Raw genomic sequence first — 27,505 nt, 5'->3', positions numbered from 1 at the left:
CACTCGTCTCTCTCTCTCTCTCTCTCTCTCTCTTTTCCCCCCCCCCTCTTCCCCGCCCCATCCCCGTTTATGGTACCGCGATAACAAGTTGCCGGGAGTGAAAACGTTGGGTTAGCTTAATGGCGGTAGTGAGCTAAAGACGAGGCCGTTGAGATTGAAAAGCCGTTCCTAACTGTGGCAGGGTCCTAGCAAAGGTAGTTTCACCACCTAAATTCGCAGCTCGCAGAAATGTACGTCTGGCTCCTGTTGTTTTTTCTTTTTCTGTTTACCACCCCCCCATCCGTCCCGGAATAGTACGTTCCTATTTCCCGATTTCCTGAATGGGGTCTCCCGCGCGTCTTTTCAAAATACTTCCATTCCCCCCTTCCCGTTTGTTAAGTTGGAAGCTCCCGAGCTGTCGGGAGAGCCGACCATTCTATTCGCGGTGTTTTGGAGAGGGGGGGAAGAGGAGGTACTAAAAAAGTAGGGTGATACAGCCAGCCTGGGTGTTTTTTCGGGAGCTCAGATGCAAATGGAAAAATCTGTTTTGTGCGATCCATGTTTCGTACAAAGGAACGCTGTACTAACCGGACATACTTAAAACCGTTGGCTCAACTCGCTTTCCGCCGAGTTTTCCTTCATGAGCGCCAGATCCTCACAGTAGAGATGTAAGAGCCAAGAGACTTTTGGGCTTATGCGCGTGTGCAAGAAACGTGAGAAGGAGAAGCAAGCTCGTAGCATCCCTGAACTGCTCTTCCCAATTGCCTTTCAAGCGAGCTGCGTTCTGCAAAGTAATTTGGCAGGACTGTTACGTGGCATAAATCAATGCAAGTAACATAAAAATAGCTATTGTGGAGTTATGCAAATGATACAAGTGTGGGATATTATTACTGTTTACAGAAAGAACTGACTTTTCCATTATTTCAGGGATGACATCCACGTTCTCTGATCTGGCCCCATTGCATCATAAGCCCATTAGACTTTGTTCGATCAAAGGTTCATTGTATGTGTTGCTTTTTCAAGTTCTACAAATAACCTGCACAGAGTTTGCTCTCCAAAGACTAATTATGTCCTTGAAAAGACTTTTGCATTAGTAAAGAGTTATTTAACAACAACAAACAATCTGAATCTTTAGGCATCTGAACATTTTTTCTAATATCGAAAAGATAAGGGTAGATGTTAGCACTTGTTATGATGAATGTGGCAAGTCACACCTTTATATATATTCATTTTTCTATCTTTTTTAGTTGTATTCTTAATTACAGTATTTAATAAAATTATTATAAAAAAGGTTTGCAGATACTTTTTTTATTTTATTGGACAATTAAAAACTGACCGACCAAAGCTAAAAATTGTAGAATTAAGAAAGAAAATAAACCAAGTGCAAAAATAAAACTAAGCAAGAATGAAGAAGAAATATCTACAGGTGGATGCAGTACTGAACTTTTGTCTTAAATATTATTAAGATGTACTCTAATGCTGTTAACATTGTTAAAAGATTTCATCTTTTTTACAGCAAAATGTTCCCATCACTAATTCAACATTTATATTTAGGATTATTTCTTAATAAATATCATAAAAATATATATATCTTTCTGAAAGATCCATATTTTACCTTTTTTTCCCTTTCATAGAGTAATTGAAATTATTAATATGATCAAATATGGCATCCTATTTGGCACAAGAAATTCAGCTTGCTAAGCAGCATGAAGAAATGTAAGTAGTTTTGAAGATGTCCTGTTTTTGGATGTTAGAAAAATACAGTAAAATATATTATGAATGCTTAGGAATTTGAAGCACTATTCCCAAATCTATGAACTGATTTATCAAACTGAAAACAACTGATTATTCTAAATTTAAGATAACCATCTTTTAGAAAAATAATAAATATTAATAACAGAAAAATACCATACTATGTTGCCTTTTCTTAAGAAGTGCCATATTTTGCCTCTAGGGGGAGCTGTCCACCAGTGCTGTTTTTCAAATAAACCATAATGTGAAAGTCCTTTTCAACCTTGAATTTTCTGATTTAATTCCAGCCACAGCTTAATGATTTGATACGCCTTTTCTAAATTCAGTATAATGTCCCGTTTCATTGAATTTCTCTCAGTCTTGCAGCTAACACTTCAGATTCTATCCAGATTACTAAAACATTTTTTAAAAAATGATCATTTAGAGTTACTGCAATATCCTAGCTTTGTTTTAAACATCTCAATTTTCTTGTTCAAAAGGCAGTTGCAGAATTTTGATATGTAGTCCAAAGTCAACCTATTCTAGCTTCTTGCTTCCGTAGTTAACAATCTGTAGGAAACATGCTGACTGGATTTGAAGAAAATAGTTGTATCCTATAATAGTTTCTCAGTGACTAATAGCATAACGTACTATCTGTATATGTGTACAAATAAATATGTTATTGGTAACTTATCATTCACACCCTATGAACCCTACCTTGACATTTACTTTTTAACAGGGATTGCATATCAGCAAATTTCTGATCAGTTGTTGTACATGCATACACTAATCAATGTATGCTTTCTGTGGGTTAAATTTCTAGCATTAATACACACATTTTCAAACTATCCTAGGATGAACCTCAACTTGCCATTTTGTTCTATTCTCTCACTTTGAGGAGATCTTTTTTGTGTGCATCTCTGTATTTAATAATTTGATCTCATCCAGATGTGATCCCTCACTATTCAGAGCTGAATCCAGATCATTTGTGGAGATATTAAATAGGCTGTCCCAATTTATATCCTAATGTGAAATTATTTATTTATTTATTTATTTTATGAGACTTATATACCGCTTTAAGTGCAAGCACTCTCTAAGCGGTGTACACCAGTAAGCAATGTGTATGTGTGTGTGTGTGTGTGTATATATATATATATATATATATATATATATATATATATATATATATACATTGCCCCCAACAAACTGGGTCCTCATTTTACCTACCTCGGAAGGATGGAAGGCTGAGTCAACCTTGAGCCGGTGAGATTTGAACCGCTGACCTGCTGAACACAGTCAGCTAAAGTGGCCTGCAGTACTGCACTCTAACTGCTGCGCCACCTCGACTCCAAATCTGTGGTACTAGGCCCTCCTAGAGCTCCTCAAATGATCTCATGTGCATTTCCAATCTTTCAGTCTGGTCGGAGAAAAATTATTAAATATATGGAAGTAATTAGAATAGATTTCTAAGGGCAAATATTCCATCTCCATTTGTTTCTGTGGTTGAAAAAAAAAATTATTTATTCTTGGGGGGAAAAGCTTTTGAAAAGTGCCGAAATTGTAGTAAGTGTAATGCCCAGATCTGTGAAGAATCTATTTCTGCTTCTGGATTTTTTCTTCTCAAAATGGAAATAGTAGAGCTAATATAACAATGCAATCTAAATTGATGAAGGTTTAAAAAATGAAATAATGACATAATATGTGGAAATAATGTAGAAAGTAATAGGGTGACAGTGTTATTTAATATAATCTCTGAATAGTTTACATAAATCTGAATGTAGCTGATATTTCTTTAACTTCAGTTGAACGGGTATGTTTGATGGAGGGAATATAGCCCAATAGTGGAGCCTCTACTTTGGATGTGTTACTTTTTAGATGTAATCTCAGATTTTAACCATTTTTTATGAAGATGATACAACGGGTAGTAGTAAAGATTTCTCCCTAAGACTGTAGTCATTTGCCACACAGCAATTAATAAAGAAAATGAAAAGAACAGCTTGTGTACAAATCTATGCACATACTAAGTCCAAGTTCATAATACTTCTGTGCCAAAATAAGCAAAAACAGTCTCCCCTCTTTATTATTGGTTTAATATATACCAGTATTCATTGCACAGAGAACTGACCCAGCAACCCCCCCAAAATTGATGAAAGTCTTGTTTTACTTTGGCATTAGTCTATTAAGAGTAATAAGCGCCTTATTTCTTTTGCATATTGTATACTAATATAGTTTTCTTCATCTCTCTGAGACTATTAAGATAAGATAATCTTTATTGTCATTTTTTTTTACTGTGGGCACAACAGCACACATCAAAAATGAAACACATACATGACACACACCTAAACATACTATATACAACGTATTCTTCCAACTCCTTTCTAAAGAAACTCTTCCCCACATGTAAGATTAAAAGGCTGCTGAGCCCCATTTTATACCCTCAGTTTACAATTTTCAATTTGTGTATGTAGTGTATATACAGAATCCCATTTCTCGGCAAACTGCAGTCTATTGCTCCCTCCCAGGGGAGTTTTCTTGAAATCACTGAATATTTTTTCCCAAAAGCCTTTTTAAAAATCTATGTAGAGAACAGAATAGAACCTCATTACTATAGGAAAGGTTTGGAAAGATAGGTTGTTGGTTTTTTTTTGAGAGGAAAAAAAAACTATTTTCAACGAATCTGGTTTGGGAGGAAAAGTCGAATCTTTTTTTTTTTTTTTAATTGTGCAGAGGGATGTATAACCAGGATGAGAAACATGACTGTTTTTCTGCTGAACGCAGCATCTTTAAAATGTGAAGAATTACCCCTAGTAACAGAATGCAACTAACTCCTAACTAGTGCCCTAAGAGAGCTAACTGAGCCTTGCAGGCCCATCTCGTTTGAGGTGTTCTGTGCCGATTGTCTCATTTATGCAGAGACTGCTTGTTGTACAACATGATGGTTACTTTCTCCCTGGGAGCACAGCACGAAAGGGACTTTCTGTGCTTTCCCCCCCCTTTTTTGTTCTCCCACGCTGTGTTCAACATAATTAGAGAAAAATTGGGTGAGGGTAAAAGGTTGTTGTTTTTCTAGGTGGTTGTGCAAGAAAAAAAAATGCCTGCCCACTTATCATAATGTTTCCCTTTTGTAGACTCTCTCGGAGATTGGTGTTGCTTCAGCAGATGGAGAGTCATCTAAGAGACAAAGACGCTGAGCAGGCATGGCACACGCAAGAAGCTGATGCAGCTCATAAAAGAAATGTATCACTTTTAAACGTAAGTTTTCATGGCTTTGAAGTGGTAACTTTGCTGCAAAATAACCGTGTAATCCATCTCTTCTGGATGAATTCTAAAAATAGTGATTAACGCTTTCAATTGGATCCAGCCAAAAGTGGAGAAGCATAGTCCCGCAACATGTCAAGCATATACATTTCTAACCAAAATAAAAAGATTATAGAGATTCTAGGGTCAGGAGAATCAGCTTTCTCTGAATCAGAATTCTGTTTCATTGCACCCAATGGGGACTGTTCCTGAAAAGCCTTTTTCCCATTATTTTGATGATTGTCCTTAGGAATATGCTGATCTGAACCTATCATCTCAGCTGTTCTGTGTAATCATAACCAATAGCCCTTTTCTTAATGTGTTCATTGGGTCATAGACAAACGCCACAAAAATGCTCACTAAGTAGGCTATTTCACAAATGGTCTCTTAAATTGCCTAGTACAGGGATTGAACGAGGCAATAAAGTATTTCCTTCTGCTTTCAGCTATAGGTTTGAATTGGCCAGAACTTGACATACTGCTAAAAATATTGTTCCTAAGACAGTGTGCTGGCTGTTCTTAGAATTACTGAATTGCCATCATTTTTTATTAAGATGTCAACTAAGGCTTTGTTGCATTATTATTGCTATCAGTTAAATTTAATATCTGCATTGTTGGCACCTTAATTAAAGCAACAACTTTCTCTCTATTCTTTCATTAGCTCCCGAATTCATATATTTAGCATTTGGCTTAAAACAATTGTCTTTGTTGTTCTAACAACATAGCTCCCATTGTTTACACATTTTTTTTCAGTTTGCTTTTAGATCCTGCATACATTCATCTTTACATTCAGTGCTGCTTCTGATTTTGACCTCTCTTCCTCTCTCCATTCTTACAAGTTAATCTTGTGATTTTTTTATGCAGTTCCACTTCTCAGCTATGCAACAACCTCTTACTTTTCCGAGATGATGCCTTTTCATCCTTGTTGCTCCTTTCACCTAACTCCATCTGTGGGTTTCTTATTTTTAATTTATTTTATTGTGCCAAGCCAATCAACAGAATAAAAATGCAAATGCATACAGTAATATTAAAGGATTCATATAATTTAAACATACCAATTAACAAGGTTGGGGGGGAGGGAGATCCTATTTGTTTGTCAAAAAAAGACTAATTCAAATGTTGATGAATAGTACATATTCTTTGCTGCATCTCAGATGCAGATTTATCCTTCCACTATTGCATAATAATTCTATTAACCAATTCCCATGCTAAGAAAATTCACAGAAATGTAATACGTGTTGCCTAATTTTTATGTGTTATTTTTTTATTGTAATTTCTTTTATTATTGTGACCCACCTAGAGTCATTATTTCTCTAAGCCAAGTGTAGTGGATGATTTTTATGATAGTCATAATTGTATTTTAAAAAAATAAATGTTTCACATTTTCTTTATAGAAAATGAAGGAACTTTCTTCTTCGCAGTTTGCAGTTCATTTATTTATACACAAGAAAGCAAAAAGGTACACTTGTGGTATTAATGGGATAAGAGCTAAGCCTATTTGATACATCTGTGCAAATAGGACTATCTGTTTTCCAGTATGGAGAATGAAACCAGCTACTTGGGAGACATAACTTCATTCTAGATGATGTTTGTTAATTTGACATAATAAGACAATAATTCCATAGAGCATGGATATTGTGTTATATTGATCATGAATATATCACATATTTTAAGTCCCAAATTCCTCTTATAATTAAATCTATAAATATGATGGGATCCCATTGATTTTGTGATTTGCAGTCCCACAAAACTATTGTGTTTGACTCCTAGCCATTAAAGATTACCTACTACAGTATGTGGAGAACTTTAAAGCCTTTTGCTTTATCCAAGCTATTTTTTTAAAGCACTCAAAAAGTCTAAGGTAGGATATGCGCAAAATGTACTGTTCCTGCCCTGAAATAGATATCTTTTATTGGGTTACAGTACAATGAATTTTCACTTGGAAAATTAATTTCTGAAAAATCACAGACTATCCTCAGAATGATTAAATAATAGCACTAGCACTTAGACTTGTATATGGCTCCACAGTGCTTTACAGCACCCTGTGGGTAGTTTACAGTGTCACAATATTGCCCCCAACAATCTGGGTCCTCATTTTAACGAGCTAGGAAGGATGGAAGACTGAGTCAACCTTGAGTCCTGTCAGGATCAAACTCCAAGCTGTGGGCAGAGTTTGCCTACAATACAGGTAGTCCTTGACTTACAACCACAATGGAGCCCAAAATTTCTATTATTAAGTGAGACATTTGATAAGTGATTTTTGCCTCATTTATGACCTTTCTTGCCACAGTTGTTAAATATCACTGCAGTTGATAAGTTAGTAACATGGTTTTTAAGTGAATCTGGCTTCCCCATTGATTTTGCTTGTCAGAAGGTAGCAAAAGGGATCACATGACCTTGGGACACAACAACGGTCATAAATATGAACCAATTGCAAAGCCCCTGAATTCTGATCACATGATCATGGGGATGCTGCAAAGGTCATAACTTTGAACAGTTATTAAACGAATCTAGAATAAAATGGCTAAGGAGAAGTATGATGCAATTCTTAACTTCTTTTTTTAAAAAAATATTTTTTTGCCATTGGAAATTACTACAATGTGCAGATTTACTGCCATTATATTTTAGTCTACAGTACTGAGACAAATCACCTTAAGTTTCTACACTCCAAATACAAAGCAATCCTTACGTGCTTCTACGGGCCTTTCAGAGAAAGTTTGATGGGCTCATTATATCGCTTTCACACTTGTTCACCCGTGCCAGTAAAGGCTATCTCCGTAAATTTTATGACCAAACATTTTTCTAGGAGCAAGCCAAGTCATAAGAAATCTTATCATGTCTTCTTTTTCTTCTGGCTCAAAGTCAGCAAGTTTTACTGTCTCTAAGGAAACCATTTCCAAATGGGTGATTACTGACTTAGTTGAGCATAAACACACTGATCTTTTCAGATAGAAAGGGTTTTTCTTATGTTATGGCAGGTTAATCTTTTTATTCTTCCAGCAAGATGCTTACTTGTCAACTGCCTTATAGTCTGTCATGCACTCATGAATCACTCTGTGTCTTGCTCTAACTCTTTAGAGCAACTTGGATTTTGCAAGAAAATTCTCCCCCATCTGGTTTTAAAACATGGACGTACTGTATGTACTTTATCTTTCTAAGTATTATTTTTTTCCCAATTATGCCTTAATTTTCATGTTGTCTTTCCATTGGAGGTTCAGTGTGTTGTTTGTATAGTGGCAGTTATCATTATTTAATTGTTCTAGAGCAGGTGTCCCCAACCCCCGGTCCGTGGACCAGTACTGGACCACGGCATGCCATCAACCGGTCCACACAAACAGGCAAAGCTCTATCCGTGGGATGCAGGCAGCACACAAAACCACGTACCCTCTGGTCTGTGGAAAAACCTCTCTCCATGGAACCGGTTCCTGGTGCCCAAAAGATTGGGGACCTCTGTTCTAGAGTTATCCCATGGGGCAGTATGGCTTTGAAGAACTAGAAATGTGTTACTTTTTCATTTGGAAAAAAAAATGGGAAATTGCTTCCCTTTAATTGATTTGTTCCAAACATGTTATGACAGATCACCCACTCACCCACTCTGCTCTTTTTGGAGCTGAGGGTTCTATAACCTTCTTGTGCATATTTCAGTAGACTGCATTTGAGATTATTTCTGGCTGGATCAGAAAAGAAAATTTGCACATAGTGGGACTCGGAGTTCTTCACAGGAACTGGGATTTGGCTACATTTGGCAGAATGAGCAGTTAAAAGCCTGGAGAAATTTCACTGTGATCTTTAAAAAGAAATAATTGCAAAGAAGGAAGAAATGATGACCATCCTTTTCTTAATCATTTGTCGATCTATTTTATAGCGAAGCTAGCTAATTAATGGAGACCAATGGTTCATTGATATATAGATAATTTACCTTATACTGTATATTCTTCTTACGTTCCAATTAAGTCCTGCATTGTTTCTATCTTACTGGGGAAAACTGAGAACCTATGGGAGAAAGATTCAAGTTTTATAGGCTATTTCTGCCATTGTATTGTGTTCTGAGTCTGAATTCCAGAACTATCAGAAAATTCATGAAAGAAACAGAAGACCATGAAAACAAATTGTCTGGCAGGAAAGAACAGCATTACTGATTTTAGATATATTTGTTCTATTCTGGTTTTAACAGGCAGGCAGCACTACAGATGCTTTCTTATAACAAAATAAAACAGGAATGAGATCTATGCAGAACACTATATTAGAACCTTGAAAATAAGGTTCAGATTTATGTGCCAACTTTAGAAAATTGTTCCCAATAACAGGCATTGTACATTTCACAGTTACCATGTGGAGGGTTGTTGATTTGGTTTTCTTGGAAAAACACCGATGCCATGATGAGGTGTCATTGTATTTGCCTCTATTTAAATTAAATTGAGTAAAATCATTTCAGTTTTGCTTCAGAGCTATAAAAAGAGCTGTTTTTCCTCTCTCCGTTGTAATTGAAACACACTTCCAAAACAGAAAAATGGCTGAAATTTCAATCCATGGAATCTTGTTGTTTGCTTTTATTAAGCAAAGGATAATACCTCAAAATTTGAAGGAGTTGATTCTTTGAAATTTGCAGTTATTTTGGCAGCAGTGCTATGTTTACTTACTTTGGAGCAAGCAGCACTAACTTCAGTTAAGTCCTGTTTCTGAGTAACGATGAAGCATTTAATCCAACGTTTTCTTTATACGATTTCTAGAAAGGGTTACTATTGGAATGTAATAAAAAAACTACTGACACATTCTTATTTTATCCCCTCCCCTCATTTTACTAAAACTAATAATCCCCTACTCTACAACCCACCTTTCATTGATAATGAATAAATAATGTGTAATGATTAAAAAAATGAAATGTAGTCATTTTGGCACCTCATGCTCTCTAAACTGGGGTACAAATAGCATCAAAACAATTAAGTTTCATAATACCAGATTGTTACAGAAATTGAAATCCTTAACCATTCTTGAAAAGATCAAGACAAGTAACATGATTGAAGAAACTGGTTGTATGCATGAAAAGCCACACATACCAACTGCAGATTTACATGTTAAAATCCTATTAAGTTATACCTTTTTAAGACTAACTTTATTTAAAAATCATAACCCCTGATAGGTTTTGTGCATCACTCCCTATAATTTGCGTATTTTCCCAGAAAGAAAGGACATAGCATTTCCTCTAAATAATTTTCAGCTAGACAATGCTGTGTTATCTTTGAATATTTACTGTCATGCCACCAGTACAGTTAGTCCTCAACTTACAACAGTTCATTTAGTGACCATTTAAAGTTACAAAGGCACTGGAAAAAATGACTAATGACCATTTTTTACACTAATAACCATTGCAGCATCCCCATGGTCACATGGTCAAAATTCAGACGCTTGGCAACTAATATTTATTAGTTGCAGTGTCCCACGGATATGTGATCACCTTTTGTGACCTGCTGAAAAACCAATCAACGGGGAAGCCAGATTCACTTAAGAACCGTGTTACTAATTTAACAACTGCAGTGATTCACTTAAGAACTGTGGCAAGAACGGTCGTAAAATGGGATAAAATTCACTTACCTGTCTTGGTTAGGAACAAAAATTGTAGGCTTAGTTGTGGTCATAAGTGGAGGACTTCCTGTAGTAGAATGGATTTTTTTTTCATTTATTAAGTTTAAATGTTGATGGCAGAAGACTTTGCTGTTCTCTGCTGCATTCTTATCCCATTGCAGACTTTAATATTGTTTCCCACAAAGATGAGGTAAAATCTTGTGCAATGTTTGCTATCTAATGGCTGAATAACATTTGATCCAAGAGGTGATTACAATAATGGTTGATGCTTTGACACTTTGGTATTCAGATGGAGTGGGAAGATGCTGGGCAACATTAGGCCTGTCATTTCTCTCACCAAACAACTACTTGGAGACAAACAAGAGGAAAGAGTTACACCATTTTGAACTCTTGTACAAAAGGCAGCATACACTTCTAATAAATAGATAAGTTCTGCAGCTATAAAGATTTGTATTTTTAATTCTCATCATAGCTGGGTAACTATAGGTGGTCCTCAGGACCACAGCTGAGCTCAACATTTCTATTGTTAAGCAAGACAGTTGTTAAATGAGTTGCTTGTCATTTTTACCACAGTTGTTAAGCGAGTCACTGCGGTTGTTAAGTGAATCATGCAGTTGTTAAGCCACTCTAACTTCCCCCATTGACTTTGCTGGGAAGCCGGCGGGGAAGGTGACAAACGATGATCACGGGGGTCACCAGGACAGTGCAACTGTTATAAATACATGCCAGTTTCCAAGTGCCTGAATTTTGATCATGTGACCATGGGGATACTGGAATGGTCATGTGAAAAACGGTCATATGTCACTTTTTTCAATGCTATTGTAATTTTGAACAGTCACTAAATTGAGGATTATCAGTATTCAGGAGTCCTGGTAGTGCAGTGGTTAAAGTGTAGTATTCCAGGCTAACTCTGCCCACAGACTGGAATTCGATCCTGACGGGGCTCAAGATTGACTCAGCCTTCCATCCTTCTGAGGTTAGTATAATAAGGACCCAGATTGTTGGGGGCAATATGCAATATGTAAACTGTCTATAGAGCAGGGCTTTTCAACCTTTTCACCCATTGTACCACTTTTAGGATATGGCAACATCTGAGTACCACCAGTCGCCTAGCAAGGTGTCAAAAACATGATGACCCCAAAAAAAAAAAGGGAACAAAGTGATAAAGTACAGGTAGTCCTCGACTTACAACAGTTCACTTTATGACTGTTGGAGGTTACAATGGCACTGAAAAAAGTGCTCCCCAAGCCACAGCTGAGCAAGACACCTGCCTGCCCGCCTGGCGGCGCTCTTCCTCCTGTCCAAGGTTTTCATTGTTATGAGCATTTCTGTTGAGGATTGGTGGGGGGGGGGTGTTTGGTTTTTATTCCATCTGCTGGGTGGTTGCAGCAGGTTTTGGTCACTTCACATGACCCTGGGACACTGTGACCGTCATAAATATGAATCAGTTGCCAAGCATCTGAATGTAAATCACAAGACCCTGGAGATGCTGCAACATTCCAGCTGATCGGGGCTTCGTCTGGGCTCAGCAGAAGCGCCAGGATCAGCTCCGAGATCCAGCTGGAGCCTGGCGCTGATCCTGGCGCTTCTGCTGAGCCCTGCAGCTCCAGCCGTCTCTCGCTCAGGCTTGTGTGGTGCTGCCACTGGTTCAGCTCATTCCCCTCCCCCACTACCACTTTTCTAGGATGGTCGCATGCCACCCATCAGGTGCCAATGTATTACAGGTGGTACCCATACCACTGGTTAAAAAGCCCTGCTATAGAGAGTGCAATAAATTGCTATGGGCAGTAATTCTAAATGCAGTTGCTATTGCTATTCAATTTTTCAGATTCAGCATTAGATGAGGTGAAAACAGGCTGCTTATTGGAAACATTAAGAACAAAGATAAAGCTTAAATATTTGAGGCACACAAAATTTTATTGATTGGTTGATTAGATTTTTTTTTACCCTGCCTTTATTTCTCTGTAAGTAACTAAAGGTGATGGGCATACCTAATATTCTCCCTATTTTCCTGACAAGAATCCTGTGAGGTGGTTAAGCTGAAAGAGAGTGAGTGGGAAAGTTAACAGCCAGTGAAGAAGATCTTGATGCCTAAAAATAGAAAAAGAGGGTGTCAGAAGTAAAAGTGGCTTGATAGTATCACAATTATATAAGCATGAGTTTTGAAGAACTCAGAAAAGTACTTACAGACATATTACTGACAGACAGATGTAGCAAAATAAATTGAACATGAAGTAAATTAAAAGAAAGAGGAAGGAAGGAAGGAAGGAAGGAAGGAAAGAAAGAAAGAAAGAAAGAAAGAAAGAAAGAAAGAAAGAAAGAAAGAAAGAAAGAAAGAAAGAAAGAAAGAAAGAAAGATCCAGTTGGTCCCAGTGAGTAGGGAGTGACTGAATGAATAAATAACTTTCTGTGGGAATCTCAAAAGTCACCTTTGAGTGCCTTTGTTGCTCTCTTACTCTAGCTGTCTTTGATATTTTTATAAATCCCCAATGCCTTAGATTAATATACAAAGAGCCACTGCCACCTATCTGAATTTGCAGTTAATATGCTAAAGGTGTTTGTCCAATTGACCATTATGGATTAAAAAGTGTTGCCAAAAGTAAACCTTGTCATTGAACCTCAAAGGAAAACTAAAACCGGCATGGCTGCCTCCAGCTATTAGCAGTATACAAAAAAAATGCCATCAAATCTCAGTGACATCATTTTCCTCCCTTAAGGCACCTTTCAGCTTCCAGCAACAATTTTTGTCAGTTGGCTGTCATTAAATCAGTATTCTGGATGACAATAGACTTCGGAATATGCTCTAACTAGAGAGGAGCAACAAAAAGACACATCTGGTATGTAGGCCTTGCCAAAGTGTCCTTCTCAACTAAAATCAATGCAAGGCAGCGCTTTTTTCCCCCCCTCTTGCCCTAAAGTATTTTTCTTTCCTATTATTATAAACAACATTTTGAAGGGGGGTAAAAAAAACAGGCAGTCATTGAAATGATGTGAGCTGGAATGTTCCTAAAGGGATAATATATAGACATAAAATGCTGGGATGAAAATAAGTTTCATCAACCAGATGAAACTCTAGTAAACTAGGAATGAATTGGACCAGAGAACAACTTTTTCTGTTCAGGCTGCAGCAGAACTTTTATTTTGAACTCCAGCTGCCCTGTCATGTTGTTTCTGGACTTCACAATGCCTATTGTTGCAAACCATCTTCTTAAAGCAGACATGTCAAACTCGTGACGTTGTGCAACGTATTGGAGCTTTTTCGCCATTGCCGCCAATGGGGTGGGTGTGGTTTCCCGATGACGTGTCCAGCCCATGGGCTGACAGTGTGACACCCCTGCCTTAAAGAAATACCAGGAGCTCAATATTGCTCTGATTATATTATGTGGGAAAGAGAACTTTTAAATTCCTCCCATTCCAGTCCCTCCTCCCATCTCTGTACATTGAAAAATCTCCCTGAGAGTCATCTTTCATTCCCAGCCAGCTTTTGATAAGCAAAATGGGGGAAGCCAGATTCTCTTAATGACCGGGTGATTCACTTAACCACAGTGATCTGCTTAATAACCATGGCATTAAAAAAAAAGATCATAGAATCAGGTGTGACTCCATTAACAACCGCCTTGCTTAGCAATGGAAATTCTGGTCCCAATAGTTGTTGTAAGTCGAGGACTATCGGTAGATGAGAAGGAGGAACATTAGGAGAAACATTAAATAGAGGGGTCCTTGGTGCCCTCTGAGCTTGCTTGTTTTCTTGCAGACGTTTCATTACCCAAATTAGATAGATAGATAGATAGATAGATAGATAGATAGACAGACAGACAGACAGACAGACAGACAGACAGACAGACAGACAGACAGACAACCTTTATTGTCATTTTTTACTGCGGGCACAATGGCACACATTAAAAATGAAATTTAGTTGCTTGCTCTCAAAGTGTACACATACATAACACATTTAAACATACTATATACAACATACGTATAGATCTACATCCTTACATATAAGTAATATATAAATATTAATCACTATCTATCTTGAATACATAATGGAAGGAGGAAGCTTTAGTGTTCACAAGGTTAATACTGTAACTAGGTAACATGATCAGTGCTACCGGTAGTATGGAGTGCTGTTTGCTGTTGGTTTATATTCTGGTGTCTTGCCTGCCTGTGTGGGTGGGGAGAGTCTTAGGGATTCTTTGGTTGGGCTGTTTACTAATGGCTCTTCGGCAGTTTCTTGACTGGGCTGTTGCTTACTTGATTGTTGGTTTGAAGTTGACCGTGCTGATCTGAGTGCTGATTGCTGGTGGAGAGGTGCTGGAGTCTTTTTCTCTTTTGGGCTGGTTGATTGTCTCTTTTGCATAGTCTATAGATGTTGTTAATTTCTAAGTGTCTATTGATGGCTGATTTGTCAGAGTGCCAGGCTTCTAGAAATTCCCTGGCAGTTTTGGATTTGGCATGGTGTAGGATTGTCACATTTTCCCAATTAAACATTACATTTCCCCCACTCCTGCCCCCTCCCTCTGCACACTGAAAAACTCTCTGACAGACCCATTCTTTCATTCCCACCTGTAATAAATTTTCTCCACATCCCTAACCTGTATTTACATTAGAGTAGCTTTTCTTTCTAACAGTGCTCCAAGTTGCCCTATTTGTTGTAAGAATCCCACTTTTGTACTATTTCTTTTTTTAAAAAAAAAAAATGTCTGAGGATCTGTATTCTTTGGCACTGCCCTGGTTTGGAAATTATAGGAAGTCCCTTTGGGAATTTCTTCTTTCTGGTTTCTCTTTTTTTTCCCCCCTTTAAATGCCTTATTCTTCACACTCACTCTCTGCTCTTGATGATGCCATCTGCTATATTCCCCTCTTCCATTTCTGTTCAGTTTTGGCTTCTTCACACCCCACTCCCACACCCCTTTCCGCGCGCGCTCATTTTGCCCAAAAGGCCTGCGCTTGAAGCTTGGTGTTTGTGTATGAAAGCCCACAGAAAAAGGCAGGGTTGTCACCGCTTCGGGGAGCGACAGCTCCCCCCTTTTCTTAAATCTAGTCTAGTTCTCTCTAAACAGAGCACATGGAAGTGGGGAGCCCATGTGCCGATTTCCTAAGAAAAGTGAACAGAGGTGAGTTTGCATTGAAGTTCCGAATGTCTGGTGAACAGCTTGCTGTGTTTCTTCATCTTTGTGCACATGTTATGAATGCATTATTAGCAAGTCATCTTTGTCTTGAGCAGGGAAGAGCTTCAAGACTGCTGCCTCTCTTGTAGCTGTGCTACTTTGGTAGCTGGCTTTACGAGGGAGTATTGGCTTCATCACGTATGCACAGCGAATGCTTTCACTCCAAGCTGTGAATCGGCTTCACTGTAGCTTATCCCAAATTCAAAGCCTGCGGTTCGGATTTCCAGAAGAAAGTACTGCATCTCAGTAAGAATAAGGAAAGGGATTTATCAGACTACAACGGTTCATTTAAATTCCTCCATTGGGTTAATCTTATTCCTAACATTTTCTTCATGAAGATTTTGCCTTGTAAAGTCAATGAGGGTACTCACCTTTGGGTACCTTTGTAGATTCAGGTATTTTCTGGAAAGTAAAGACACCCTGTTTATTGGGTTTGGCAGACTTCTTGAGGGGATTTTGTTGGCTACGTAATGCAGCCCCTTTGCTTGTGGCAAAACATTTAAAGCTACTGTATCATTCCCAGAATTGTCCAATTCCCCCAGCAAGGGAGATTCCTCCTTTTTTTTTCTTCTGGGTACAGCAATTGGCTCCATTACTGAACAAGGCCTCCTGTCAGGACGTGTCTCCTAATACAGGTGGTTCTTGGCTTTTGACCACAGTTGAGCCCAAAGTTTCTGTTGCTAAGTGAAACATTTGTTAAGTGAATTTTGCCCCATTTTCTTACCACAGTTGCTAAGCGAATTATTGCAGTTGTTCGGTTAGTAACACGGTTGTTAAGTGAATCTGACTTCCCCATTGGCTTTGTTTTTCGGAAGGTCACAAAAGGTGATCACGTAATTCTGGGACACGGCAACTGTCATAAATGTGAACCAGTTGCCAAGCATCTGAATTTTGATCACGTGATCATAGGAATGCTGCAACGGTTGCAAGTGTGAAAAACTGTCATAAGTCACTTTTTCCAGTGCTGTTGTAACTTCGAACAACCACTAAACAAACTGTTTTAAGGACTACTTGTATTCAGCTGAAATCTAGACTCCTGTGATTTGTCTATTAAATCTAGGCCTGTCTTATGTTGCAGAAGAGAAATCTATTGTATAATAACCTTGAGGTGTTAAAACAGCTCTGCCATGTGATGTTTCTCCTCTATCAGTTCCTTTATAATTTCTTTGACCAGGGGTAGGCAACCTCGGCTCTTTTATGACTTATGGACATAACTAAGCTGACTCGGGAATTCTGGGAGTTGAAGTCCATGAGTCATAAAAGAGCCGAGGTTGCCTACCCCTGTCTTTGACAATGGAATGTCTATGGAGATTCTTAGTCATCCAGGTTATAGTTATCTCAAAGGTGCTTTTTTTTATAAGGCAACTGGACTTCCTTTTTTTTTCTTTGAAGATGTTTCGCTTCTCATCCAAGAAGCTTCTTCAGCTCTGCCTGGATGGTGGGGAATGGAAGGAATGCAAATGACCAGCTGTCTGCAAGGAGTATAAATCCTTCCATTCCACACCATCCAGGCAGAGAAGCGAAACATCTTCAAAGAAAAACAAGGAGGTCCAGTTGCCTCCTGAAAAAGCACCTTTGAGATTTGACAGTGGAACTTGTTTTCCATTATGATGGCTACTATTCTCCTCTGTATTGTAGTGTATAATCATCCCAGATTTAGATTATTGCAGTGATGCAAATAAGGCCCATTTTTCTATATAGCATGGTATAAACACAACCTTTCCAAAGGTACGTATTTGGTGTAATGTTGCAATTGTTCCCCGGAAAAGGCATTTACATAATGCTGACAAGAGATCATATGAAGCACACCCAAGCAGAGCTGCCTTCTGGCCACCATTATATACAGACAGATTGCAGCTTTTGTCTTGCAGTTATGAAATTAGCTTCTAGAGCAGTGTTTCTCAACCTCTGCAACTTTTAAGATGGCTAGAATTCATCTCCCAGGGTTCCCTAACCAGCATACTGGTTGGGGGATTCTCAGGGTTGAAATCCAGACTTCTTAAAGTTGCCTAGGTTCAGACACATTGTTCTAGAGCAGGAGTAGGCAACCTTGGCTCTTTTATGATTCGTGAACTTCAACTCCCAGAATTCCTGAGCCAGCCATGCTTCAATTCTGGGAGTTGAAGTCCACGAATCATAAAAGAGCCAAGATTGCCTACCCCTGCTCTAGAGTTTGACCCTTAACTACATCACTGACATAGTAATGTAGTAACTTAATGCATATCATTGCAAACCCTCCCCTTTTAAGAGATACCTTAAGCCCAATGTGGGTTGAATTGTATTAAAAGGTAGTCCTTGACTTACAACCATTCATTTAACATTCAAAGTTACAACAGCATTGAAAAAAGTGACTTATGGCCTGTCCTTGCACTTATCATTTATCCCAGCATCCCTACAATCACTTGCTCAAAAGGGCAATGGAAATATATTTACAATGGTTGCTGCACCCTGTGGTCATGTGATCACTATTTGCGACCTTCCTAGCCAGCTTCCAACAGGCCAAGTCAATGCAGGAAGCTGGATTCACTTAATGAACACACAAATCATTTAACCACTGCAGTGATTTGTTTAACAGCCATGGCAAAAAGGTCTTAAAATTGGCCTCTTAACAACTGGCTTGCTTAGCAATGGAAATTATGGTCCCAATGGTGTCATAAGTCAAGGACTACCTGTATATGGGAAGGAGGAAATCAGTTTGCATTTCTCCCACTCCTGTCCCCTTCCCCCACAAACTGAAAATCTCTCTGGCAGGGCGGTGTTGTTGTTTTTTTTTTTTTTTTCCATTTCCACCTGCAGTAAATTTGTTCCACATTCAACGTCTTTACATTAGAGTAGATTTTCCTTCTAACTTCCAAGAAGTTACCCTATTTGTTATAAGCATCCCAGTTTTGTACTTTTAATATCTGTATCAGTATCTATATTCTTTGACACCACTATAGTTTGGGAATTATAGGAAGTCCCTTTGAGAATTCTCTGAATTATTGTGACATTCTCCTGGTGACACCCCATTATTAAGCACCTGTTCATTAGATCAGCATAGCCATCAAATCCAATAAAGTTACCATTTATAATTAAACGTTCTATTTTTTCCCTCTTCTGATTCTGTGCTCTTTTCCAACTGTACTAATTCTCTTGTTGACAGAAGAGATCTGAACTCTGAAACATGTAATTATTACATTTGAGGTTTAGATCAGCTGTATGAAATCTCCAAAGTCCATTTTTCCTACCACCGGAACACCGTTTGACTGCCCTGCTAAATTTTGATTTCCCACCAGTAAGAGATTTATGAAAACTATGGTGGAAGTTTAACCTATTTTTAAAAAGTTGGTTTTAACTTTGTTGGATGAGCAAATCCACCGTTGAATTAGAGCAAAAAATTGCTGCTTGTACACTTAATGATGTGTTTCTGAAGCTGCATTAAACTGCAGGGAGTTCAGAATTACATAATTATAGCTGAATTTGTTCTCATTTATTTTCTGTAGATATTTTATTTCTTAGCATTTATATTTTCACTCTTCTGAGGCGGTTTGTTTATTTAATTGCCTTATATGCCCCCTCAGTTGCGGAGGCATCATTACTTAATTATCCAATAGAAGAATTCAAAACAAAATAAATTTCTTAACAAAAGCATAAATACAGGATACAAGATGAAAAGAATTTGACAACAAACATTGCAAGTGCTTCTCCATGCAGCCTCTCAATGGAATTAGTTTCAGATTGTAAAGGTGCCTGCAAACCTAGGTTGAAACAGGGATTAGATAGGAATACCAGATTTTTATTTTTTAAAAAAAACTCTTTTTTTTTAAAGTGGGAAACTAGTAAATTATTTATATATTTATGTTATGCCAACGGCGTTTTAATTTTTTATAAGCATCTTTATGGGGTTAGTGTCATGTAAATTCAAGAAATAATTAAAAGGACCAGCCTCAAGCCTAATAGTTAGTTCCAAGAATTCTTTTCATGCTACATATATTTCAGCAACATTTTCGGAAAGCAAAAATGAAAGGGGACTATAGCCCTGTGTTTTGTTGTGTGTGTGTGTGTGTGTGTGTGTGTGTGTGTGAGAGAGAGAGAGAGAGAGAGAGAGAGAGAGAGAGAGAGAGGGAGGGAAAGAGAGAGATTCCTTGGCAACCCATGTGCTTTGTGTCTTATGTTATGACTTGTGTTTCAAGTAAATGTTTACTTACTTACAGGTGGTTTGTGGGGAATGGCCAAGATAAGAAGTGTTTTGTGAGAATACATGTAATGTGTAATATTTCCTATGGGTGTGCTGATTCCAATAGATTAGGCACCCTCGAATAGCTTATTTTGTTTATTATTGTCATACCTGCTGTAAAATTGCTTTGCTTTGCAAGATGTCAGTCTGCCATAGGCAATGGGGAGAGCTGCTGGGTGGGATAAAAAAGAGGAGGCTAGCATAAAGGGAATCGAAATTAAACTTTGTACCATCCCAGGCACCAGCAGATCCATGGCATGCACCACCAATTTGCCCGCCGAGCAAGGGACTGTTCCCAAAACCTGGTGGGCAGTTTAGTTGAAGATTAAATCACATTGTGGAATGAATTTATGGTGGAGTTCTTTAAACCATGTTGCTTTCATTTAGCCTTCCAACCCCTGGGGGCACCTTGATTCCCTGAAGAACTAACAGAGATGAAGCTTTGGACAGAAAGGTTTGAAAGAGGGGTCAATGAGGCCATCTACTGTATGTCAAAACTGAACAGCCTTCTCTCAATAGAGAGAGGGATATGACATCATCTATCTTCAGTCTATAATACAGTCCTTTCAACAGTTCTAAGAAGGCTCCACACCCATTTGCACTACTCAGGTGGCAGATAAATCTCCAGGTGGCCTCAATGACTCTCTAAAAGAATACAAATGACCAGCTGTCTGCAAGGAGTATAAATCCTTCCATTTCCCCATCATCTAGTCCAGGGGTTCAAACTCGTGATGTCATGTGACGTTGCGCAATGTATCAGGATGGTTTTGGGGTGGGCAATGGGGTGGGCGCAGCTTCAGTACAATGAAACCGGCCCGCGGGCCAGCAGTTTGACAGCCCTGATCTAGTCAGAGCTAAAGAAGCTTCTTGGATGAGAATCAAAATGTCTTCAAAGGAAAAATAAGGAAGTCCAGTTGCCTCATGAAAAAGCATCTTTGGGAGAACTATGACCTGCATGACTGAGGATCTCCATAGACATCTGGGAGATGAAGTGACAGAAGAGGCCCTTGGAGCACCATTGGAAGCAGATAATCTGGTTGAACATGATTGGGATTACCTTGTGGCAATAAGAGCATTTTAATGTTATTTCTCTGCCTTTATCACATCTGCAAACAGCTGTAAAGGAGTCTTGTTTAGGGTGACCTGCTCTTTGCTGGAACTTCAGGAAAGGCCACTGTGAAGAATATTTGAGCTAGCTGGCAGATAAAGATTGATTGGCAGGTCTAACTGAGGTTTCTAGAACACCATCTTTGGGTTGCCTGTACTGAGTTTGACTTCCAAATGCAATTTAGGTTATCACCTATTAATACCTTTCATGGCATAGGGCCTGGTTATTTGAAAGATCGATTATCTCAGATAGTTTCTGCTCTCTCTGTAAAGTTGGGCAGAATAGAAATATTCCTGGTCCCTTCAATTGAAAAATGTCATCTATCAGACCTCAGAGACTCACCTTCTCTATTGCAATGCATGTCCTTTGGAACAGTATCCTCCCACAAAATGGGATGGTGTAGGGCAGGGGTCTTCAAACTTGGTCCTTTTATGACTTGTGGGCTTCAACTGGCTGAGGAATTCTGGGACTTGAAGTCCACAAGTCATAAAAGGGCCAAATTTGAAGACCCCTGGTGTAGGGCTTCCATCTTGAAGGTGTTCTATCTTTGAAACCTTGGCTTTGCCTCCAGGCCCAGAGGAAGGGCGGTTGCTGTGTTATTCCAGACTTCATCATTTTTGTTGCTCTGTTTTGTTTTGTTTCTATTTGTGACTTTTAATATATAAGCCACCAGAATTAATTGGAATTGAAGGGCCTCTAGATCTAATAAAATAATGAACGGATATGTCCTATTGCAGATAATTTATGCTAAAAACATATATTGAAAATTCAAAAACACTGTGTAGCTCAAATGTAAAATAAATTACAAAATGCACATCCCATATTGTCATTATGCAATACCAAAGTCCAGCAGAGCTGGGGTACAGCTATTAACACATGCTTTTTGTTTACGCCTGCCATTTTCAGAAGAGGCTCATTTTAAAGGAAGCAATCCATTCAACCTTTTCTACATTAACTGCTGAGAGTTGTACTGATGACAGAGACATAGCACTATGCTTCATAAGTTAATACATTTAATAAATATACTGGTCCTAAATCATGGGGGGGGGGTAAAGACTTAGAAACTTACTGAAAGGCTTTGGAACTGATCTAATAAATATCATGCTGATGAACCAGGAAGGAGAGGATTTTACCCATTTTTTTCCCTCTTTAGCTTGTAAGGAACTTGGAACTGTGAGAGGGATCTTGGAGTCCTAATGGACAATCACTTAAATATGAGCCAGCAGTGTGCTGCAGCTGCCAAAAAAGCCCACACAATTCTAGGCTGCATTAACAGAGGGATAGAATCAAGATCAGGTGAAGTGTTAATACCACATTATAACGCCTTGGTAAGCCCACACTTGGAATACTGCATCCAGTTTTGGTCACCAGGATGTAAAACAATGTTGAGACTCTAGAAAGAGTGCAGAGAACAGCAATAAAGATAATTAGGGGCTGGAGGCTAAAAGATATAAGGAACGGTTGCTGGAATTGGTATGTCTAGTGTAATGAAGAGAAGGACTAGGGGTGACATGATAGCAGTGTTCCAATTTCTCAGGGGTTGCCACAAAGAAGAGGGACAACCTATTTTCCAAAGCACCTGAAGGCAGGACAAGAAGCAATGGGTGGAAACTAATCAAAGAGAGAAGCAACCTAGAACTAAGGAGAAATTTCTTGACAGTTAGAACAATTAATCAATGGAATAACTTGCCTCCAGAATTTGTGGATGCTCTAACACTGGAAGTTTTTAAGAAGAGACTGGACAGCCATTTGTCTGAAATGTTATAGGGTTTCCTACCTGAGCAGGAGGCTGGACTAGAACAAATTGTACCACTTTTAGGATATGACAATATTCAAGTACCATCAGTGCTTAGCAAGATGTCAAAAATCTGATGACTAAAAAAGAGGAGGGGGGAATTTTGAGTTTTACTGATTAGATTGAGTTGTTTTTATTGAAGTGGCTAGTTTATTATCGAAAAGTAAAAAGTTGAGGTTTGATGTTAATGCTTCATTCTACTGCAGCAGAGGAAGTTGGAAGTCAATGCCTTTTCTTTTCCCCTTCTCCCCCTCACTTTTCTTTCCCTTTTTCCTTCCCACTATGTCATACTGTTTGCGTTTGTATTTTTGTATTTTATTGTATAATCTAATAAAATGTTACAAACCATTAAAAAAAAGGAAAAAAGTACCGGTTTTAATTTCTTCATTGGCAGTTCCTTTGCTGAATCACTTTCCCTTTGCACTGACGAATGTATGATGAATTTATCCATATTTATTAATATTCACCACTACCTTGGTGCTCTTCCTTTTATATCATCTCCTCTGTCTCCCTCCTCCTCCTTTTCCAGGTGCACTGGAAGCGCTGATCAGCTGGAACTGCGTGCACCAATCCAGGGCTTTTAGGAGAGCCCCTGCAAAACCGCACACAGCTCCAGGTGAATCTCACACAGGCCTGTGCGGCGCTGCCACCGGTTTACCTCATCCACTTTTAAACTTTTTTTTACACTTTTTACAGTGCTTTTCAACCCATCATACGCGTACCATTTGCCAGCTGCCAAAGTATCACCAGTTGTCAATGCTGCAAATATTGTATATTCTTGCTTTTGACAATATGCAGAATTGTCTGGTAAATATGGGATTAATAAAGAGCAGAAGGGGTGTTGGGGGTAAAGCCCGGGAAAGAAAGAGGAAGAAAACATTTGACCTTCACACTAATTTGATAGTGTGAGATATGACAGCTAATTTAGGGAGGGAACATGCTGATAATTTAACTGCTCAGAGGAAGAGAACTTAGATCCTAGCATCCCTCCGTTGTGCCTGTGCCGACATTTTGTAACAATAAAAGACTTTTAGGAAAATAAATGCCTGGAAGTTCTTTGGAATGTTTCATTAGCCAGAACCACAACACCAATGGTACGCATACCGCGGATTGAAAAGCCCTGGACTAGAAGACCTCCAAGGTCCCTTCCAACTCTGTTATTCTATTCTATTCTATTCTATTCTATTCTATTCTATTCTATTCTATTCTATTCCATTCCATTCCATTCCATTCCACTCCACTCCACTCCACTCCACTCCATTCCATTCCATTCATAGGTCTGTCTCTTTTTGTCTATGTTTGCTGGTGTGACTTATATCAGTTGCAACTTGCATGGCTAGAATTATTACTTCTATTTCCATAGTTGCGAAAAAGAAAAATGAATTCCTGAAGTCTTTTCAAAAGATTCTGTGTATGTTGCAGGATATAGAGGCAGAAGCCAAAAAGCTACAATCCAGAGACCACTTGCTTCTCCACCCTGAAATTGTTAACCTTGAAGTAAGTCTAAAACAATTTCTCAAGTATGGCTTGAATGCTGATATTTCAGCTCTTTTCTTCATCTTGCTGTTAAATGAAATCTGTCTTTAAAAATGCAATGATTATTGTGCCTTCAGTATACTTTAAGGTCCCTTTTATCAAAATAAAGGCTGTTATCCAGTTTCAGTTTAATATCGGATTCTATCATTTCAGTGTAATGTAGTACAATGTTCATTTCATTATGAGAACTGAAAGCTTCCAAGCTGTTTTTCCATTCCCTCATTTTAGATACAGGTAGTCCTCATCATATGACCACAATTGGGATCAGAATTGTTCTTGCTAAGGAAGGAGATTCTTAAGCAAATCACACTTGATTTTATAACCTTTTCTGCCATGGTTGTTAAGCGAATCACTGCAGCTATTAAGTGAATCATGGGGTCACTGAGAGAATTCGGTGTCCTCCATTGACTTTGCTTGTCAGACGCCGGCTGGGAAGATCCCAAATGGTGATCACATGACCCTGGGATCCTGCAATCATTAACTACACGCCAGTCGCCAAGCGCCTAAACTTGGATCACCTGACCATAAGGATGCTGTGACAGTCATAAGTGTGAGGACTGATTGTAAGTGACTTCTTTCATTGCCATTGTACCTTCAAATGGTCACTATATGAATGGTTATAAGTCAAGGACTACCTGTACTGGGACTTTTTTCACCCAAATAAAGAAAATACATTCTTTAAAAAAAACTTATACCATAGTAAAATGGCTACGATATTTGTTTCAGCTTTGGCCTCTCATGAAGGTCCTCAAAATTGTCCCAAAGTATCATATGAAAGTGGTACAATTCTCTGCCCTCTCCCACATTTCCAAGTTTAGAAACAGTGCTAAAATTCAATCATACCATACTAAGCAAATCTGAATAAAAAATAAATAAAAAGAGATGGATCAGTTCCGTGTTTCCTCTGAAATTCAGAGCTATAGAGAGTAGAGGAACATCATCCCGGCCCACCAGCTCTAAATACTTCAAAAGCTAAAGGCAATATTTGAAGATGAATCAGCATTTTCACAACTGCAAACATTGGGTGGGTTTTGCACAAGAAGTATGAGAGCAACAATGACGGACAGGAAGAAAATGGAATCAGAATGATTGACAATGGAGACAGTTTAGAAATGGGAATGCAGGTAAACAATTTTTTAAAAAAACAAGTTATTGAGAGAGGAAGGATGAGACCGATGGCTTGGGTAATTCTTCAAGGAAGAAATATTTATTAGGTAAAACATTAGGCTATTGAACATTTGTTTGGGCTACTTCCACAAATAATTATTAAGCAGAAATCTGAATTAAGCAAGATTTTTTCCACCAGTGCCAATGCTCTGGTTTTGAGATTTATATATAACTGAGATTATTTTATTGCCCTCTGAGAATGAAAGAAGAAAAAAGTGAGGTAAATAGGTAATAATAACTTAATTCAGGGGATAGTAGGGCAAGTCTGAATTTATTGGACAATGGGACCTATTCTTTAATATCAAGATCTGCATTTTAACAGTGAATCCCAGAATATCACAGTTTTTAATGCCAGAAAACCTCATGGAACCTTGAACAGATTTCTGAATTTGTTCTATTCCCTTGACATTGTAGATTTAAAGAACAAAAACATTCTTTAAACCAGTAGAATTCATGGTTGTGCTTATGTAAATGTCAAGCCATTTTTAGCCTCCGAATGTTTTGGACAAGGTTTTTAAAAATGAAAATGTTCGCGAATAACACCGTGGTTAAGAAAAGAAACTATCTGTTTCAAAGAAATAATTATGAAATTGAAGGATTACCTTTCTAATACATTATTCACCACAAGAGGGCACATCCAATTACTGCATATTTACTTTAGTAGTGAGATCCTTCCGATCTCCATTATATTGTATAATTGAGGGATTTAAGATTTAGCCACTAAGTAGTTTGGCCTTCTCTAAATTACTTCAAACATAAAGCAAGCTGTAATAATGTTTCATATATTCAGATCCTTTCGCTATTGTGCTGATAAATAATAGGTTTTATTGTGAAGCAGTTAAACTGCATGTCATGTTTTATTTTATTTTTTTTCCAGACTCTTTACTGGGCCAAATTAGAAGAATCCATTCCTAAATGGGAGCCATTTTTTTTAGGAAGAACACAAGTCCCAATTGGTTTTAAAAAAAATATCACATCATCAATAAAGCACATAAGATCAGCACCAAGATAAACTGGAAACAAAGATGGAAGCATGTCCATGGGGGAATTTATTCAAGCTTCAGATTGGTGGATTGTTAAATATTTTTTAAAAATATTTGTTGGATAAGATATTCAATTCTAAATCTGCATTGAAGAGTTCTTCCCTAAAGGCCTGTTAGCTACATGGAAGTGACTTTGATCTCAAATATGAACAACACAGTGCAGGATGTACATTCTGCTGTTCAGTTACTTTATTAAGATGAGAAATAATGTAATCTGTTACTCGTCCTTCATTTTTGCTATGGTGAGATGCCTTTTTCCCCAATAAAAATGTAGAAAGTATCGTTTTGGCTTATTGTCCCATAAAAGGATTTTCTTGTGGGATTAATTGCACAAATATGTCCATGGGCATTCTCCCACAAGGTCCTTGAGATAACAAATGGACTGCTCCAGACACAGGATACATTCATCAGCCATTTGGACAGAGTCCGATAAGAACACCTGCGTAGCCTTGCACCTGGAGAGTGTCTGTTATTTGATACATTGTAACCACCCCTATATACGTCTTTTGATTACTCTGTGTGATGTAAAAACGTTAGTAACAATAAAATAGGGTGTTGGAGTCAGCTCTGGGCTCCCATCCTGAGATACCTGCGTGCGTGTCTCATTCTCCATGGGAGACCACCACATCTGGTGACCCCAACGTGATCCACTGAGGGATACGTCCCTGCTGACCCTTTACTTATCGCCTGGAATAGGCTTGATGCACCCAACGAAGTTGCTGGCAACTGACTCCTCTTCGTAAGTATGGGGGGTGGAATGTCTCACGTTCAAAAGCAGCATGTGGAAGAGCTGAGGCTACTTGGCAGGAAAAAATATCTTACTGATCAGGAACAGAAATTAACCCGTCACCTTTCTAAATCTGAGGCTGTTAAATTGCTTGCT

The 27,505-nt window shown here is 38.3% G+C and overlaps 1 protein-coding gene across 5 annotated transcripts; it reads left to right on the top strand.

Moving 5' to 3' along the window:
- The first annotated feature begins 53 nt into the window (after nucleotides 1–53).
- CUNH3orf14 (chromosome unknown C3orf14 homolog) lies at nucleotides 54–27,061 on the top strand. 5 transcript variants are annotated; one of them, XR_005554675.1, is made up of 7 exons: nucleotides 54–230; nucleotides 1,614–1,695; nucleotides 4,839–4,962; nucleotides 6,401–6,465; nucleotides 23,406–23,492; nucleotides 24,299–24,373; nucleotides 26,457–26,486. XR_005554675.1 is itself a non-coding variant. In XM_039326656.1 (5 exons), the coding sequence occupies exons 2-5, from the start codon at nucleotides 1,643–1,645 to the stop codon at nucleotides 26,589–26,591; spliced, it is 387 nt and encodes a 128-aa protein (XP_039182590.1). In that variant the 5' UTR covers nucleotides 54–230; nucleotides 1,614–1,642; the 3' UTR covers nucleotides 26,592–27,061. The 5 variants fall into 5 exon arrangements, 3 of the variants coding, with proteins under 3 accessions (XP_039182590.1, XP_039182591.1, XP_039182592.1); XR_005554676.1 differs by lacking the exon at nucleotides 23,406–23,492 and having other exon boundaries at nucleotides 26,457–26,530; XM_039326656.1 differs by lacking the exons at nucleotides 6,401–6,465; nucleotides 23,406–23,492 and having other exon boundaries at nucleotides 26,457–27,061.
- Nucleotides 27,062–27,505: the final 444 nt, after the last annotated feature.

Source organism: Crotalus tigris, unplaced genomic scaffold (genome assembly GCF_016545835.1).
Source record: "Crotalus tigris isolate CLP2741 ecotype Arizona unplaced genomic scaffold, ASM1654583v1 scf7180000024342.5246164, whole genome shotgun sequence".
NCBI lineage: Eukaryota > Metazoa > Chordata > Lepidosauria > Squamata > Viperidae > Crotalus > Crotalus tigris.
Note: the sequence above shows the minus strand (reverse complement) of the source record. Positions and strands in the feature narration are given on the sequence as shown.